The following is an 18,047-nucleotide window of genomic DNA, read 5'->3' on the forward strand; positions in this document are numbered from 1 at the left end:
TCCAAAAAGATTCTCATAAATTCAAATTTCTCTGCAGTTGAGATGTGCTAACTTCCTCTTCTTTTTCTTTGTTATGGGAGTATTGACATTACTGTTTACTATTTACTATTTATTGGGGAGGAAGGGGAACTCACTATAGGAGTACTCATACAATTGTACTGTATTACAAATCAGAGAACACAGCATGAGTGGCAGTGTTTTGAGGTTGGATGGCAAAATATGAGAAGGATTCTTTGAGTAGTCTAACTGCACAAGTGTCTTGAAGTATTTTTAAGATTACATGACTGTTTATGTATTCAGTCTCTTTTCAGACTTAACTCATATACCAATCCAATTGTTGATTAGATTGGGTTTATTTTATTTTTCGCTGACCCTTGAAGTTATATTTTGATACTGAAAAGTAATTTTAATTTATTTCCCTGGATTAATTTCCTCAATAAGCGCATCTGTAGTTCACATTTTATGCACAGAAAGAAAATACACATTACATTAATGCAGGAGTCTTGCCTTAAACAACAGGATGCTTGCAAAATGACAAACATTTCATTTTGTTACTGCTTCCTTTTCTTCAGAAAAAAAGGAGGATTTAATTTAATTTCATTATGAATTTCTGTTTTCTGTTCCTGGTATAATGATGGAGAAAGCAGGATTTTTCAAAAACACCAAGGAATTGAATGGGTTTGTTCAATGCATGCTCTGACAGCTAGATTTCTTTACTCCACTGAGTAAACCATTAACAGATTTCTCTCAATATAGTTTAATTCTTGGTGCCGATATGACTGCTGTATTTAATTCAGCTCTTGATAGATCGTGTACACAACAGGAACCTCACAGAGCACAGCATATGTTGCTCTGAGCAAATTTACATCCGACCTTGGGCTAGTTGATGCTTGGCGAGTGTTTAACCCATCTGCCAAAGATTTTATGTTCTTTTCTCCGAGACATAAATCATTCTCCAGAATGAGCTACAATTTCATGTTGAAATCCCTTTTTTCTCAATTCCATCGTGACATTCTACCAATAGTTGATTTTGGTCACAATACAATTTACACTAACTAATTGAATAATTTCAGATGTTCTACATAAAGACACGAGACAGCACTTCATTTCTAATCTGATTCATTACAGATTACAAGATCTACTTTAAACTGAACGTTCCCTTAATGCAGATTGAAGTTTGGTCATATTATTTTGTATTTCATGGAAGACAATGAAATCTCGGTATTTGCTTTCACAATTTCAGGAGAAATGTCAAAATTGTTGTACTCTCCAGGAACTTCAATCATGCATGCAATCACTATTCAATCATGCATAGTTTATTGATTACATTCGTTTACCTATGTCTTTGTTTTTAGGACTTTGCTTTCACCTCTTACATAAAATGCTAAATACAAAGACAATCCTCACACAAACCCTTGGTAATCAGTGTTAGCTGAAACTCGGATACAGTTTTGAAGCTGGTCTCTAATAACGTTGACCATCAGTTGATCCAATATTATTTTTACTCATATACATGCACACATAGAGACACTTCCTACTGGATATCGCTGACGCCCCAAAGTATACTTTGTGTCTCTTCGGAGAACAGGTGACCTATTTCTCATGAAGTGGGAGTGCTCAGATATACCTATGTTCTGAGGCACCTCTCTTCAGATTTACAAACTATTATGGGGAAAACACTCCTTATGATCTGTTGTTTCTTTTATTGGATGATGACTCTCCCTCTGTAGCAGGGATAGATTTAGCTGGCTAACAACACTTAGAGCATAATGGCTGATTGCCAGCAGACTCTGTCTTCCTTTCCCTGGCAGCTGAAGAGCTTTTTCTTCCTTGACTTCAGACATATTGAATTCTCCATTGCATAGATCCATGAGGCAGAGGAGATAACTGTCCAAAGGAAGTGGTAGCAGACATCAATGCATCTAGACCAGCCAGATACATAATAATAATAAATCATATAAATCTCATGAGACTTGTTGGAGTCCTTGTCACTGATCAGGAAAAGAGATGGGTTGCCACTTGGGGACAGATGAGGGAAGCATGGGGAAAAAATGGGATTGTTTTTTTCCCTGACACGGTGTATGTCTTGATTCTTTTTTAAAATATAAAGATACCTGACCATTAGAGATACTGCACAAGTTCTTAGCACCAGGGACATGATGCTGACAACTCTCAAAGTACCGTGACAAGCTTTTGTTCAAACTACACCTGCATTCACCTCGGTTACACCAAAAACAGATGGTGCAGTTAGCCATTCTTCCATTCTTTACAGTATATTTCCATATGCCACAAGGCATAATTATTTAAAAAAAAACAAGGCAGTATACTAAACACTATTTTCACGGTTCTCCCCAGGAATTTAGAACAAGATGGTGCTCCATCTGGAAGTTAAAGATTTTTTTTTCTTCCAGAGACCCAGTGAAGTGATTTTCTACAATCTAACACTAAATTATATCACATCAGCTACTGTACTTAATAAGATGTCAAAAGTTTTTGGATAGAAATCATGATCTATAAATTTACATATGAAGTATAGAGGGTTTAGAAGCAATATTAAAATGATATAAAATGCCATATTTAACACATTTAAAATGAATTATTTTATTACAGAGGATCCGACAAGACATCACTGCTGTACTCTTGAGATGTATGGAGAGATATTATGTTTTATGTAAACCTAACGAACATAAGCCTAGTGGGACTTTTTTTTAAATTAAATTAAAATTTTGTTGTGAATGAAACTTCCATAATTACCATGTAGCACTCAGAAGCTTATTTTTAGCACTTGACTATAATTGATAACGTAAAAAAAACACAATTTAAAAGCTAGGTTTCACAACCCCATGCTATATTAAAATACTTTTGTGCTTTTCCAGTGTGTGAATGTATATAAACCTAAAGGTGAATTTTGGGGGTCATAAATAATGTTAGTCTTGGATCTCCTAATATGAACTGCTTATTCAAGTGTCAGAAAGCACTAGTAATGGCAACAAGGAACATTAAGAACAGTGATCACTTTTCAGTTTCCAAGTTTGTAAATGAAGCAGAAAAGGTCTTTGTTACCATGTTCCTTTTTCGAAATCGCTGTAGCATATTCTTGAACAGAAAAAGAACAGCAGTAGTTTCCCCACAGTTTCTCTATTCCAAATAAACTTAAATTGAAATATAGAAATAGCTTTCAATCAACCAACTTTGAAAAACAGAAGCCTCCTCTTTCACACAGCAAGGAAAAAAAACTACTGACAGGCAGATCTGATGACCGGAAAGGGGGAAAAAGTACTTTAACAGCATTTTTAGAGTGACTGTTTAACATTTAATGGCATTTTATTGCCTTTAACCTAATATTCATACGTAATCAATACTAAGTTACTGAGCACCTAAACAAGCTTGAGAGGTTTTTCTTTCTTTTCCATGCAGTAGTTTATTATGGAGGCTCTGACAGGAATTGATTTCTTTTTTTCTGTATCTGCAGCAAACATAGTCCTGCTAAATCACTCCTAATTAGCTTAAAGGTACCAGCATGAATGAGACAAAGGAGCCTTCAATATGTGACAAGTTGACATTTTGATGTCTTTGTACACTGTAGGATAAAGACCTAACCATCCAAATTCTAAAGCCTGTACTTCATAAACATTGCTAAGACATATGACATATCTTCAAAAGTGTTTGGAAGTATATTAATTGCCCAACCACCATAACCATCCATCATAACAAACTCTTCTAAATGAGTATAACCAGTTGTATTCAATGTTTTCTTGAAAAGCACCTGTTCTAACTCTTAATCAAACATGAAAACCTGAAAAGAAAACACATGGCATATTTCCTTATCAATTCAACTGCACATTTTTTACTCACGAGATATTTTCAAAAACAGTATAGATGCTGAGAAATTTCAATATTTTTTTTTACCAAGGAAATGCACTCTTAATCTGTAATCACTCATACTGTAAGTATGTCCCAGTGGAAGGGAGGAAGGATTCTGTCAATGGCATCACAGAATGTATTATGTGATATTAATGTGAAGCTTGCAAGGAAAAACCATTGATGAGATTTCTCTCTCTAGCTCTGTGGCTAACAATCTGTGCCTGTGGCTGGAAGGTTGCCGATTTGTATCCCACGGACAGCAGGGGAATCCTACTCCGTTGGGGCCCTGAGCAAGGCCCTTAACCCCAGCTGCTCCAGGGGCACCGTATAAATGTCTGACCCTGTGCTCTGACCACAAGCTTCTCTCCCTGTCTGTGTCTCTCATGGAGAGCAAGCTGGGGTATGTGAAAAAAGACAAATTCCTAATACAACAAAACTGTATATGGCCAATAAAGTGATCTTATTTATCTAAACTAATAGCGATTTAAACGCATTAACACAGAATCTACAAACCTAAAGACAACAGGCAGCAAAATCAATTACAAACCCGTGTTCAAGCAGAATGCTAAATCAAACAACAGAATTAAACCTGTGCCAAATCTGTAAACATATCTTCCCAAACTCTGCTGAAGATGTCTGCTAGGTTTAATTTCGAAGAGACTATAAACAATCAGAGCACTCTCTCGCTGGTTTCTCTGCTTGATTAATTGCTATTTGGAACAGCAGTGCATGCATCCACCATGCAATGGAAAAGCTTCAAGTATTGCCTAGATGTAGAATATTAGGATTAAGAGGGTAAATACTTAAAGTGCAAAAAGGATTGTACTTTTTTCCCCAATTGGGGCTGAGGATAATGTGCACTACAGAATTTATTTGTGTCATGTTTACACACATATTGTAGGCAATAGTCAGCAGCCAGGTACAGTCTCAGCTGTTCTCACCTACAGGTACATCATGTCAAATGCAAAAGAAGAGCCACTTATCCTAGAAGTGTAGCAATGCCCTGCCCTTTATGATAAACTATGGGAGAATATGAATACCACATAAAGTTTTTACTACCATTAAACATTATTAAAAGCCACAATTACTGAATGGATCCAGTAACACCTAATCACTACCTAATAAGTGTCATCTGATGTAGTATCATGTTGCAGTCCCTCTAGATGCAATCGCAACATCTCCCCCCCAATATCAAACTTATTACACTTTTTCTTTCTCCATACACCACATCACATTTTTTTCAGTGATAACAATCAGATATGAAAGGCACTAATTAACTGAAAAGGTTCATATAAATGCTGTAGTGTGAATTTAGATTTTAAAGCTGTTTGGCAGTATATAATAAACACACATAAGATTACAATACTTATGAATACCTTATAATACTAAAAAATCACTCTCCACGACTTGAAATAATCCTAGATGCACTGGGAGGTTCAGTTCAAGAATTCAACATTCCACAAATATTAAGGTTTTAAAAGAAAAAATAAATTTACAGATATTTGTATCACATCCCCACAGCTGCTGCAATTTTCATACTCACATAAATACAAAAGTTAGAGAATAAGGAAAAAATAGCGTGTAAGAAAGTTGGCAGCTCCTATTAACTCAAAGAAAGAGGGACAAACTGCAGAAGGAAGACAAATGTCATCTGTTGCACTGCAGGCAAGATACAATACCCTCACATTCAAGTTGTGAATGATGTACTGTATTGTGGTTCGCTTTAAGCAGGGTTTGAACTTATCCACTCCTGGCCCATAGTGAGTTAGTGTCTATCCATTACCCAAAGTGCTGCAATGCAATCTGAATCAGCATGAAAAGGCATAATTTCCCCCTTCAGATGCAATAATTAAATCTTGACAGGTTAATTAATTTTTTGGTCAAACAATCTCTCATGTAAGCCTGTCATACAACAGATCTTGAGACCTGCTAGGATATCATGGTTCATAAGTAATGCACAATGCAGAGTTATCTGAGCACACCTGCAGGGGTGTAAGTGGAAAAGACTAATAATACCAACATAGGAGAAAAGCCTATTAAACAGAAAAATCATTGTAATGTGAAATTGGTCAATGCTGATATAACTCATAATGTCAATGCTATCAGACATTCACTTATTCACCGATTCAGCAGGATGGTAGCTATTGGTGTATGTTTATTTTTAATGTTACACTGACGAATAGTTCCCAAAGCATTGATTAGTGTAACCTGATCTCAGGTATACTGCCTGGAACAAAATGCATTAGACTGTAAGAGAAAAATATTATAATTATTTCTATTAGATTAAGAGTCTGCTATTCTTTTTGACAGGTATCCCTGGGTACTACTGTGATGATATCGCATCAGGGTTGAAGTCCACAGGATTTACACAGGAGGTGTTTAAGTGGATTTTGTTTGTCTATGTGGGTGTACAGAAGGTAAACATGGACGAATGAAGTACATTAATCACAGCAAAATTTCAAATGGGATTAAAAACTTGAATCAAATTAATCTACAGTTCATTCTGACCAGCTACTGATACAAAGCACCCCCAGCATAAAGAATTATAAAGAAAAGTACTGGTCTTGTATATAGCTCACATGGCCCAATATAGCAAATCAACATAAAATAATTTTCATATTAAAAACAGCTGTGAGAAAACAGTTCAGATTTGATGGTCTCAACATGGTGTACAGTACAGAACTATGCTCAATGTTCTAGACAGAAATAATTGATTGGCAGCAGATGGATCAAAACAGTAACAGTAACATTTGTACAAAACAAGAAACCCTGCAGTGGCTTTTTTACCAACCTGACTCCACGTCCCATACCTAAACCTACTTGGCAAAGACTGGCTTTCTACATTAACAAACCTCCCTACTTGCAGTAAAGAGGGTTATAAAGCTGAAATGTCAGTGTGAAAAAAGTACGTGAAGTGAACTACAGGTTTCAGCTGATGAAATTTCCCTGAAGTAGGCATTTTTCAATTCCACTAATGTTACAGCACCAAGCTCTCAATGAGAATTTGGTCAATAAACTAGCGTCTGGTTCACTTGAACAATGGCAGCTGACTCTTGAGAATCACTGAAAAAATTATTAGAGAACACAGAAGTAATTCTTTTTAAAATGCTTGGAACCAACTATAGCAATTGACTACAGTCTGTGCTTTTTTAGTATAAAAACACCAAGAAGGAATAATTGGTAAACTGCTGAACAGAGCCAATCCCCAGTACCTTATTAAATTAAAACAGAATGTTTCATTCATTCAGTGTATAATTTCTTAAAGATGAATGGCCTTAAAATAATTCTATACCAGCTGTCAAAATCTCACAGATAACCTTAGACAACATCAATTACCTTGAAATATGACTTGCAAGTTCACAATGGCTCCATTGTTAAACTGCCACTAAATGCTAATAATTGCAAATAATCCCATAGAAAACTATATCAGTCTGTGCAGAATACTGTTCAAAGACATTTCTATTTAAATCAATTAAAGGGAACTGTTTCTTCAATATCTTAACAGCTTTGCAGTTTTTATATCTTGTTGTAGAGACATTAAAAGCAGAGGAGAAGATTCCTCATTTCTTGAAACTCCTGTAACATGGGATACTAGTATTTTATAATGAGCTCTAGCGCATGCATCTAACTGAAATAAATTAGCACTTAAATCAAAGATAACTAACAAAAATTGACAGGAAAGACCTTAAGTGGTAGGAGCTTGTACTGAAATGAACTAGAAACTTAACTTTTAATATTCCCTAAACATTTTAAATTGACATGATTACATTAAATTGAAATCACGCATTTTTTTTTTTACTCATCAGCATTTCAAACTATTTTCTCAATACACCAACTGTGGGAAATTTAAAAATCAGATCCACATTTTAACCACATCCAAGATGTTTGCATTGTTTGCATATAGTAGCATCACAAGTAAAAATAGGTCACCGTTGACTTGTGAATTAAGATTTCATGTTAACTGAAAGCCCATTGGACCACAGCACAGCAAAGCCTTCAGATATAAACTATGTGCTCTGAATTAAACCAGCTACCTTACAAGCCCCAGGCAAATGGATTTGCCCACACTAATGTACCCACACCAAAAGGGCTTAGCACTGGGAGACACTTTGGTATGCTTTAAAAAATGTCAAATACTTTCAGCAAATACTACTTGTGCTGTCCCTTAAGTTCACACTACATTGTGATGTCCTTCAGGCGGTTCTGGGTTATTCATATTTCTTACAAACAACATATCTCAACTTTTTATTTGTTCACCAAAGCTGATGTTCTAGTTTACTACATTTAGAAGCCCAGTTAAGGCTGTATCTAGGAAATGACAGCGCTCTGATCCAAAGGGTAAGTTCAGACAGTAGCGTAACAACGTTTCAACCATGTGTCTAAAACACTGAAGAAACACAAACATTAACTTTACCTCCAGTACTTTTGGTGTGTAGTGTGTAGTTGTCATCTACACACTAGTTTGTAGTGTAGTAGTTTCTAATCGATAAGATTCTAGGATGTGAATTTATGCTTTTATCAAGGAGAACTGCATAGTTTTATAATAGCAAAGGTGTGATTGCTTACACATTTCTACAATAGCTTCCTTCTGTTATACGTGAAGCAGCCACAATCCCGTTCACAGATTTTCTAAAAATTATTAACCCTCCTGATATTGATTTAAAGTAATGTATCTGTGATGGTCTTGACAACTTTAAACAATTAAAAAAATGTTTTCTCATTATTCCTTTCTCATTTTACTGTTGAAGTAAAATTCCAAGGAAAATTCATTTAAAGAACAAGTGTTGCCATGTTTCAAGTTAGCCTTCTATCCCTGATGTGTGAGGTTGAATACAAAATACTTGCTTTTCTTTCAGTTTGGGCAATTGTCACATTAGCAAAATGATCAGCATGTGCATTTCCATATTGTTCTAGGAGGATGCAAAAGAGGAGAAAGAAACTGTATAGTTTTAAGGATTGAAACTATTTTAAATAAATTAGTTTGGCAAGTGTTATTCAAAACTAAAACAGAACATGTTTACAAAACTTAACAGGTCCAAAAAGTTGCACTTGGCAAAAATGTCTGCCCACTGATTTACTACACGTTAATCATTACTGATGTACGATAATAATTGATTAAAATGAAAAGAATGACTAATGGAAGATACTCCTACTTCACATTTCGCTGAATCATTAAAAAAAAATTACAGTGGAAGGTTTGCAAGTGTGGCGGCCAATTTTCTTCTTCTCATTAGTCTTCATCACACTATTTAGTGGAAGGATGATGTATCGTTGCACAGCAAGACCCTGGCAAAGCTCACCGGTTGCACAAGGAAAGAACAAGCAGGATGCACAGGGAAAGACAATTCTTTGCCCTTCATGACTGTCCTCCAAAAACCTGGCCCTGATCACACTCCTCCAATAGCTGCATCACCACTCCTGGCCTTCCTTGGTTTCTAAGTTGCTCGTAAATGTAGGAACAGTCACCAAGACAAACAGTGACAGCCAGGGAGTTTTTAACGGGAGTCCTCAAGGAAATGCCCACGTCTCCTCTCATCAAAAATACAGCAAGGAGGGAGAGCAAACAAGTCCCATAATTAAAAATTAAAACCAAGAAAGGCTCCTCAGTAGCTCTTTGAATCAACATTAATCAAAATGGACAGAGGAAGCAGTGAACATTTCACCTGGAACCAGCTCAGTCCAGCAGGAATACATTTTAAAGCACAATAGGCACAGCCAATATTTGTACTTTGGAAAGCTGAGTGCTTGAGGAGTTTTGCTGGCCTCTACATCAGAAGAATATTGAAGCATGTTGGATGTGTATCAGATATTTTACTTTCCAGTCCACTGTTACCACACATTATTCAGTCGCACCCGTATTCTACAATATTCTCTTCACTTTTCAGTCATTCCTTTTCAAATAAATGTGACGGCATTTCTACGGCAACTCTGCTGTTTAGTCTTGTTCATTCCCATCAGACAGAAAAACAAAAAGACCCCCAAACCTACAAATAATCCTGTTGTTCTGTCATCCTAATTTCTCACTCATGCAGCCTGGCTGACAAATTATTTCCAAGTTTCAGCAGATCAACTTAAAATTTAACTTCTGTAGGGATGCAAGGAGTCACAGCACAGTCCATTGAAGGTTAGAGATTAAATTATTTGTAATGCAAATGGCCACTTCCAGAGCACACTGAAGGAGGCACATAGGTGTATTTTTCACAGTGCCCTGTGTTACAGAGTTTTTTATAGTCCGAGTCCAGCCATGTTCCCACACCTGAAGAAGGCTCCACGGCCGAAACATTGTATTCTCTTCCTTCTTTTTTTTCAGCATGGAATAAACCAATTACTTGTTCCTATGCAGCCTACGCATGCTGACGCAGCTACCCACCTGAACTACATGTTCCTATGTTAATACTGTAACGCATATGGCTTCCATTGCTTGTGAGAACTGTCTTACCAGCGCGGTGACGTCACCGCCCTTCCCTGTGAATAGCAGGGACCGCAGCCACTGATGGGAGATTTCCCTTTGGCTCAAGAGGCTGGGTCCCTGTTGAGCGACGCCGGAGGCCTGGGTTCGAGTCCCCGACGGTGGGGGGCCGACCTGATATGGCAGCGGTCGAGGGCGCCCACCTTAACCCTGAAGCGTTACAATACCATGAATGGGGGTTTATGAGTGTGTACTCCTTCTTATCCCACCTTTCAGCTATTTCTGAGGTGTCACATACAACAGCAGGTGTCTGTTTAAAATTCCCTCCAGCCAAGTCAGGAGCAATGACCCCAGTCCAAAGCCAGATTTCTACACTTCAGTAAGAAAAAGGCAAATTAAAAGGCTCATAACATCAACTCATTGCAAGTTATCGTAAGTGGGAACAACAGCGTGCAGACAACAACAAACCCCAGCTCTAGAGGTAAGACAGCCATGTTTAACAACCGAAACACCACCACTCAGAGGAAACAGAAATACGCCTTCTTCTTGTAAGTTACTTATTGCACTTAGAAAAGAAACCAAATTAAGTGTATGTGGACCAAATCATTCATAATCATTTCTTACCTTATTGGACCACTTATATGCCTGGAGTAGCTGGCTGTAGAGAGGGGTTTTGTCCTGCACTGGATCAAGACTTAGAAGTCCACTGTTGTGAAGGGGGTGGCTTTCAGAAGGTCTGCCAACTAGGTTACTCAGGCGTTCCAGCTCACTGCACAGCAAAAAGAATGGATCACCTTTTTCATCACATGGGGTAGATAAGTCATCAGCTGCCTGGCACTTAACCCATATCACCAATATTATGAGTTACAGGGTATTATGTCACATCTAGCCTTGATATTAACATGTAACTGTATATGGGCACAAGTAAAATAAATCTCACCTTTAAGCTCTAACAGTGCTAGTCCCATTTTCATTTAGTTTAGTAAATATTATTGCCTTTCTGGCTTATTTACCCACTGGATTGCACAAGACAGTGATAAAAAGAGCGATAAATTATATCTGTTATGTAATGTACTGTTTATTTGTAATGTAATGTAACTCTTACTGTTTGTATGATTTTGGAAGTTTCTGTGTGTGTAAGCATAACAGCTCTGATGTGAGACAGCTTTCTGAGAAATAAGACAATCCAGTACTATCGTATTAGTGACTGATCGTTTCAAATTTGCAGATACATAACTGTAGGGAAACAAAGGAAATTCTTTCATTCTGGGTATTTTTCCTTTCTCAAAGACAAAGCATTAATAGATTCAAGTTTTAAAACCTCACTGTCCTCCAAAAATTAAAATAAAGGGTTGACAGTTTTATCTCCTCTTTTTCATTGTGAACAAGCACAAAAGGTAATAAAAGGTCCAAACTATCGTTTTCTGCTAGTAGTGGAAGCAAAGCGAACAACGGTCATTAAAAACTAAAATCTAAGTCTCGTCTTCCTCAAATAGCGATGCACTGAGTATATACAGGATACATAATACTTTCCTGAAATAAAAGACGAGGAGTTTTTAAAATAAAACCTCTTACCCACCATAACTGTTGTCACGTCATACATTTATGACATAAGGTGGCCGGTGATATCGTAAGCTGTACTGAATATGTACATATGGTAATTGCAAGCATTGTTAATTGCAGTCCAATACAAACAACTGATTTAAAGTATTCATATAATTTAATAATTAATCAGAGACGATAATTGGTGTTGGAATGAGTTTAAGATGTGGTCCCCGCAGGATTATTGATTCTTGATTGAAAGGATTTTGCTGAATGCAACAATTAGAGAATGTGGAAGAAAATATGTATCTCCTTTAGGGGAGGAAGAAAATATAGTTCAATCACGATTCCTAGGACTTTTTACCAAGTAGAGGGGAAATACTGTAATGAACAGACATATTTACTGAAATAGCAAACTAATAATGTGCAAGTCCTAGAAAAGTAGCATCACACTACAGGAACTACTCACTTCAAATCACGGTTGACCGACTGCAAATTGTCCTGGAATTCTGTAATGAAAACCTTTTCCCGGCCTTCCAGAGTTTCTTTATTTTTCATGCCATCTTTCAGGGAATCAAACACACGAGTCACACTAGACCGAAGAGCTTGAATTGCGCTTATTGCTTGAGAAAAAGCTTCCAAATTCACTCCAACACTCATTACATCCGCCATTTTCGACTTGCGAGTGCTGTTTACATACAGACGCTTACAATTTGCGTCACTCCTTGGTGTTCATGGGAGTTGTAGTGTTTTGTGAGCAAGACTTTTTTTTCCTTTGCTCTTTTCCACGTCAATAGACTGCCTTGTTTTGGGGAGATGCCGGCCACAATATACAGTAACTTGATTGTTCTAAATTAATTTATTAATAGACTATTAATAATAACAACGCGTATCCAAGCAACAATTGAATCCATCCAAACAAGCTAAATTCAGTTTTAATGGTTTTGCTAATAAAGAAAATTCAAGAAAGGAGAGTTCTAAAGTCTGAAAAAGAACACACATAATTTTGTTAGCTCTAAAAGGCACGGTGAATAGTGTCCTCGATGTTCCTTAAAAGTCCCCTTTTTACTTAATGTTACAAATACTACATTATAATAGGTCGTGAAGTTTTATGAAACTGTGGAGTGTAATCAACTGCAAACGTTAAAAAAAACATCATATTGTGCCAGTTCTGCAAACTATTATGTTACATTTGAAAAATGTGAGTAAGCATTCAAGGAAAGCTTGTTTGTTGGCTGTTGTTTAAGACATTTGTTAACCTCATTTCCTGGCTGCGTGTATGAGAAAAATGAAAGATGTAGTGTCTGTAAAATATATTTTTTCTTGCCCTGAAACCAGCAATAATGACGTCCGGGTAATTTTTAGCAGAGACTATTACTTCACTGTTTCCTATTTTTATACAAAAAGTCGTTGTTCCCTCAATGTGAAGGTCGCTGTCTTTACTAGCGAAATGAAATACAGTGTCCGGATGAGAAGCAGTGGAGGAGGATTTAAGTCATTTAAGCTTCAATGATCAGGATGCTGCTCTTTAATTTTATCGATTTCCCTGTTCAATATTCCATATCATTGAGGCAGTGACGTATTGAAGTCATTCACGACAAGGCAACTGTAGCCAAAAGAAACTTGAAGTCCAGACATAGATTTTTGCAGTATGTTGAATTAAAGTCTTAATTCTCTGTAGATGTCCTTGATTAATTAATAATAAGGACTTGCTTCTGCGCATGCTTTGACTGAACCTCTAAAGATGTTTTAAATATTGGGTTGTAAGGTAACAGACTGTTACTTTATCAAAAGGATTGTGGTTTCAGTTGTCCGTTTTCTCAGCAATGAATAGGGTCTCGACTTTCAAGTCCAAGTCAGAAGATACTGACACCGAAGCATTTATCCGCAGTGATCAGACACTAAAGTATAGGCCTACCGCGTCTGCTAATATGCAGGAACGGTTTTTTATATTTTCACCCAAGTAATGTAGCAAGGCTATCGCAACTTCAGCTTGCAAGTGAGAAATTGTTTCTTTCCAGAACAGATAAAAGCCCCTCCAACTAGCAACTGTGCGTTTTTTTCCTTGTTTCTTATGTTAAACGTGTTATATGTGAAGAGGGGTAGAGCTGGGCTAGTCATGCCATTTAAACCATGATCCCGCATTTCAACTACTGTTGTGCCCGGTCAAGAGCGCAAGTGCTGATCACAAACAGTAGGGTTAAAAAGAAGAACCCGGAGATGGATAGACTGGGGAGACAGTTTGCAAGGACAACCTATCGATTCGCTTTCCAGGATACTGTCAATGCTAGCAGACCCAGTAAGGTTCTGCGTTTCTTCCAAGTCGTTGTGCGTGGCAAGCTTTAAAAGTGCTGGAGTACCTTCTCACCAGCCCCCTTTCGTTAACATCTACCCTTAGAACTGCAGCAGGCTTCCATTATGATTGGCCCGTTGACAGCTATTCTACATGAGTTCTTCAGGGTCCTTTTAAAGCGTACTCAGCGTTTTTCGTATTGATCAGCTTTGTCCTTTCATTGGAATATTATTATCTGACATTCAGCTGCTTCGTAATAAGGCGCGCATATTAAGAAATACTACCTGTTATAATTCAGGGAAAATTAAATTAAAGCACATAAAATTAACGTCCTACTTACTGAAAAATTAAAAGCATCTAAATAGAAACGGTTGCTTGAAAAATAAAAGGCTTACAATTTGCTATGTTGTTTTATTGGCTTTTTCAGATTCATAAACTTAAGAGTAAAAAGGTTTAGCAACTTCTAGCACACAGAAATCATTAAAACAAATTGAATCGAACTGTTCAGCATAATCCTGTTATGACTGTGAATGTATATTGAATTACGTTTTTCCTACGTACAGTGAAAAACAAGTAAAGATGATCGCTACAATTTGGAAATTAACATTCTTGATTACTAATTTTACTTAATTACTTGGCTGTACTTTGACGTATTGACAATGGCTTCATGCCTCTCTAATAACGAAATTCAAATAAACCGATTTAAAGTCAAAGTTCAAAATCCTCATATCCTTGGCTCTGTTATAAGTACATTTTTGTGGGCATCAATTGTCTGAAATTGAACAATTCTGTATTTTCTTATGTCTTCACTAATTATTGCTAATCTTTCAGTAAGTTATATTCCATATTGCTGGCATTAGTTTTCAACGAATGTGATAGCTTTTTGTTTTATTTAAGCTATAAGATGTTTCCTTTTCATTTAATTCTTTGATTATAGAACACAATAGTTCTTTGTTCTTTCTAGGTGATTATTACACTTACACTCAGGCTATAGGCGGACTTAAGAAAATCGATTAAATACCTTGTCATGCAAAAACGTCTCGTTTTAATCCACTAAATGCGTGCTTCAATTCTTTAATTTAGCTTACAAGAGATAAACCATTTTAATTCTGCAACTGTTTTGTATTTTTAAAGATATCCTTTCTTTCACCTGTTTTTTACATCTGCTATACTCCATGCTACTGGGGGCATTTTATTCAGAACGTGTTAACAAGCGCATTCTGTACAGTTTTTGGTGTGCTTTCCTTTTTAATATATATTTATATAGAAACAGAAGTAAATTAAAAGATTTCTAACTCTTCTATTAAATTGATATTGAAAGGTCACCGTGTAAATGTATACATCTCAGCACTGATACTTGAAATTGTTTTGGCTGTGATTTAGCACAAGTTAAATTATTTTAGCTTTTAGGCCTCGCTATAATCATTCTTGACACCAGTCTCTATTTACTAAGCACATTATTTTTACCTACAGCCATTAGAGTATAACTGAAAAAGAGAAAAATACTGTATTTTATAATTGGTAAAGGGCTTTAACCAAATGAAAAATTTTAAATGTGTACAATATTTTAACTTATGTCGATGTTAATGTTAATGCAAAAAAAAATCCCCTGTATTGCTTTACCTTGTTTCTTGTTATGATCTTATTTTTAAAACATACAACTCCGAAACAGTTTAACAATCACAGAGCTGGAGTACACTAGTCTTAGTTTGAGATCGTTTTAACCAGCAAACTTGACATTAACAGAAACAGTTAAATAGGCTTTCATCGGAGTCGGATTCCACAATCTAGGAAAACAGAGCTGGTTATGCGAGGTAACTGTAGTTAATGGATTAATATCTTTTTTGTCGTTTGAACAAAGAGACGTCAAAGATACATTTCATTATAGCATAATAGTTATCCGAATCGAACCTCTCAGGCTAATCATTTTAACATCAATTTTCATATTTCAACACAGCTGAGAAATATTAAGAATACTGTATAATTGTGTAAGTTATAGTGTTACATTAAGATATATATATACTTTATACCTCATAAATAACGGATTCGTGCCTTGTACGTTACTGTATAGAACATACAGTGAACATGAAGTCCATCAATTTGATAGCCTTGTTTTTTAATCATACATTGAATTATAAACCTGGGATTTATAATTCACATCGACATTTGTGTTAATGGCGACGTGACTGCAAAGCAGCATAAAACGTGAGATGAACGGAGGCGAGCATTAGATGCACAGTATCTCTTGACCTTTTATGTGCATGAGAAACGTTCTAACCAATACAGTAGGTCGCTCAAACACGATAATGATACGAATAGCCTTAGGATTATCTTAATTGCAGAAGTCATTAATTAAATTGTGTTTTCTTTGTGTGTATAGAGATCTAAGTAACCTCATAAGATTCACTTTCATACAAAAGTAGAATTACGTAATTTGGAGACACAAGTAATTGGTTTGTGCCAAATACTGTACATTCATCTTCAGATTTTATTCACATGTGTTTGGAGTGGGTGGGGGTGACAGTGTTCTCTGTCTTAAATCATAGATGTTTAATATTTCAGGTTAATATTTAGCCTTCATATACTGTTCCCCTTTTGAATACGGCAGGTTGTGCAGTGCTACAATAAAAGCTATATTGAAACGTTAGAGTGCTTTGCGTACACTGTCTCCTGCTCTACGCCGAAGTGTAGTTGGAGATCGAATGTAATTGGCACTAAATTGGACGAAGAGTTTAACGCGTATGAAATGACAGAGAAAAAAGCGATTGGGTTTATAACGGCTCCGAGATAGTCGTAACGCCATTGGTAAGCTTATCATATACAGTATATGTTACGTGGGTCAGCTCCACGGACAGCTCCAATGTTGTAGAATAGCTGTTACAAGTACAGTAGGGCTTGACAGTCCTACCATTTGTTAATTTTGCAAAAGTAAACCCTCTCTTTTCCTTCCGTGTTGTCTGAAAGCATTTGACTGGGCAAAGCACAATACACAATGTGGTGGTGAGTTCAGGGTGAGAGAATAATATTTCAGCATCCAATATTTCTCATTTGTACCCATGGTTGTGAGGCGTGCCCCTGTTTTCATCATTAATCTTTCTTTGCAAATGATGTGTAGTACCTCAAGCAAGCGTTTTTAAATACGCACTTTCTTTCAGGATGATTGAAGGCAAAGACGGAAATATAAAGTCAAACTCAAAGTTAATGTTGGCATTTTAATCTTTCTGTAACTTCATTGATGATTTTTAAACAAGGCCATTGCACTGTGTGACTAAGAACTTGCGATGAGTGTTATTTAAATCAGGGGGAACAGATATTGTGGTAGTGAGCAACATACCACAATATAAGGAATAAAATTATTTGGTGCTTTACTCCATGATAGTCAAAATGAACCGCTCTGGGAAAGATCGAAGACTGAGAGGCTTTTAACGTACCTCAGTGACCTTTCGGAAGGAGTCTGAATAAGATATGTGAAAATGGAAGGCTCATAGATGCAGATGTAAGTTATCAAATAATTGCTCCAGTTTTGCAGACTGGAAACAAACCAACTAAAGTGAATTAATTTTAAAGAGGAGGAGGAGATTGCAATAATGTTGTGGCAGGCAACTGGCAAAGTAATTTTTAAGTCTTGATGTCATTCATTGGAAGCTGGCATGGTTACATAAAGAGTCACGGGCTGTCTTTTACGTCATTTGTATGATAATTTTTTATTGAGATGTACGTAACATAGTGTACGACCGCCAAATGATATTTTGATGAAAAATGAAAAATGAAAGACATTAAACATTCATCACTTTTACTAACGCATTTTCTTGTAAACGATTAATTGTACTGACTAGGCGTGAGCTATTTTTAAGTACGCAAAAGACGAAAATTGAAATAGATGGAAATATAAAAGGTAACCATGACAGACGGCATGTGTATCATATTTTCTCTATGAAA

The 18,047-nt window shown here is 36.4% G+C and overlaps 1 protein-coding gene across 1 annotated transcript in view; it reads right to left on the reverse strand.

Moving 5' to 3' along the window:
• Positions 1 to 12,507, reverse strand: part of med27 (mediator complex subunit 27) — a 94,476-nt gene extending 81,969 nt beyond the window's left edge. The window contains exons 1-2 of the mRNA XM_006640655.3: positions 12,285 to 12,507; positions 10,898 to 11,042 (exon numbers count right to left, since the gene is read on the reverse strand). Coding sequence (XP_006640718.1) covers positions 10,898 to 11,042; positions 12,285 to 12,487 — 348 coding nt within the window. The 5' untranslated portion in view covers positions 12,488 to 12,507. The remainder of the gene's footprint in view (positions 1 to 10,897; positions 11,043 to 12,284) is intronic.
• Positions 12,508 to 18,047: the final 5,540 nt, after the last annotated feature.

Source organism: Lepisosteus oculatus, chromosome 24, assembly GCF_040954835.1.
Source record: "Lepisosteus oculatus isolate fLepOcu1 chromosome 24, fLepOcu1.hap2, whole genome shotgun sequence".
Lineage (NCBI taxonomy): Eukaryota > Metazoa > Chordata > Actinopteri > Semionotiformes > Lepisosteidae > Lepisosteus > Lepisosteus oculatus.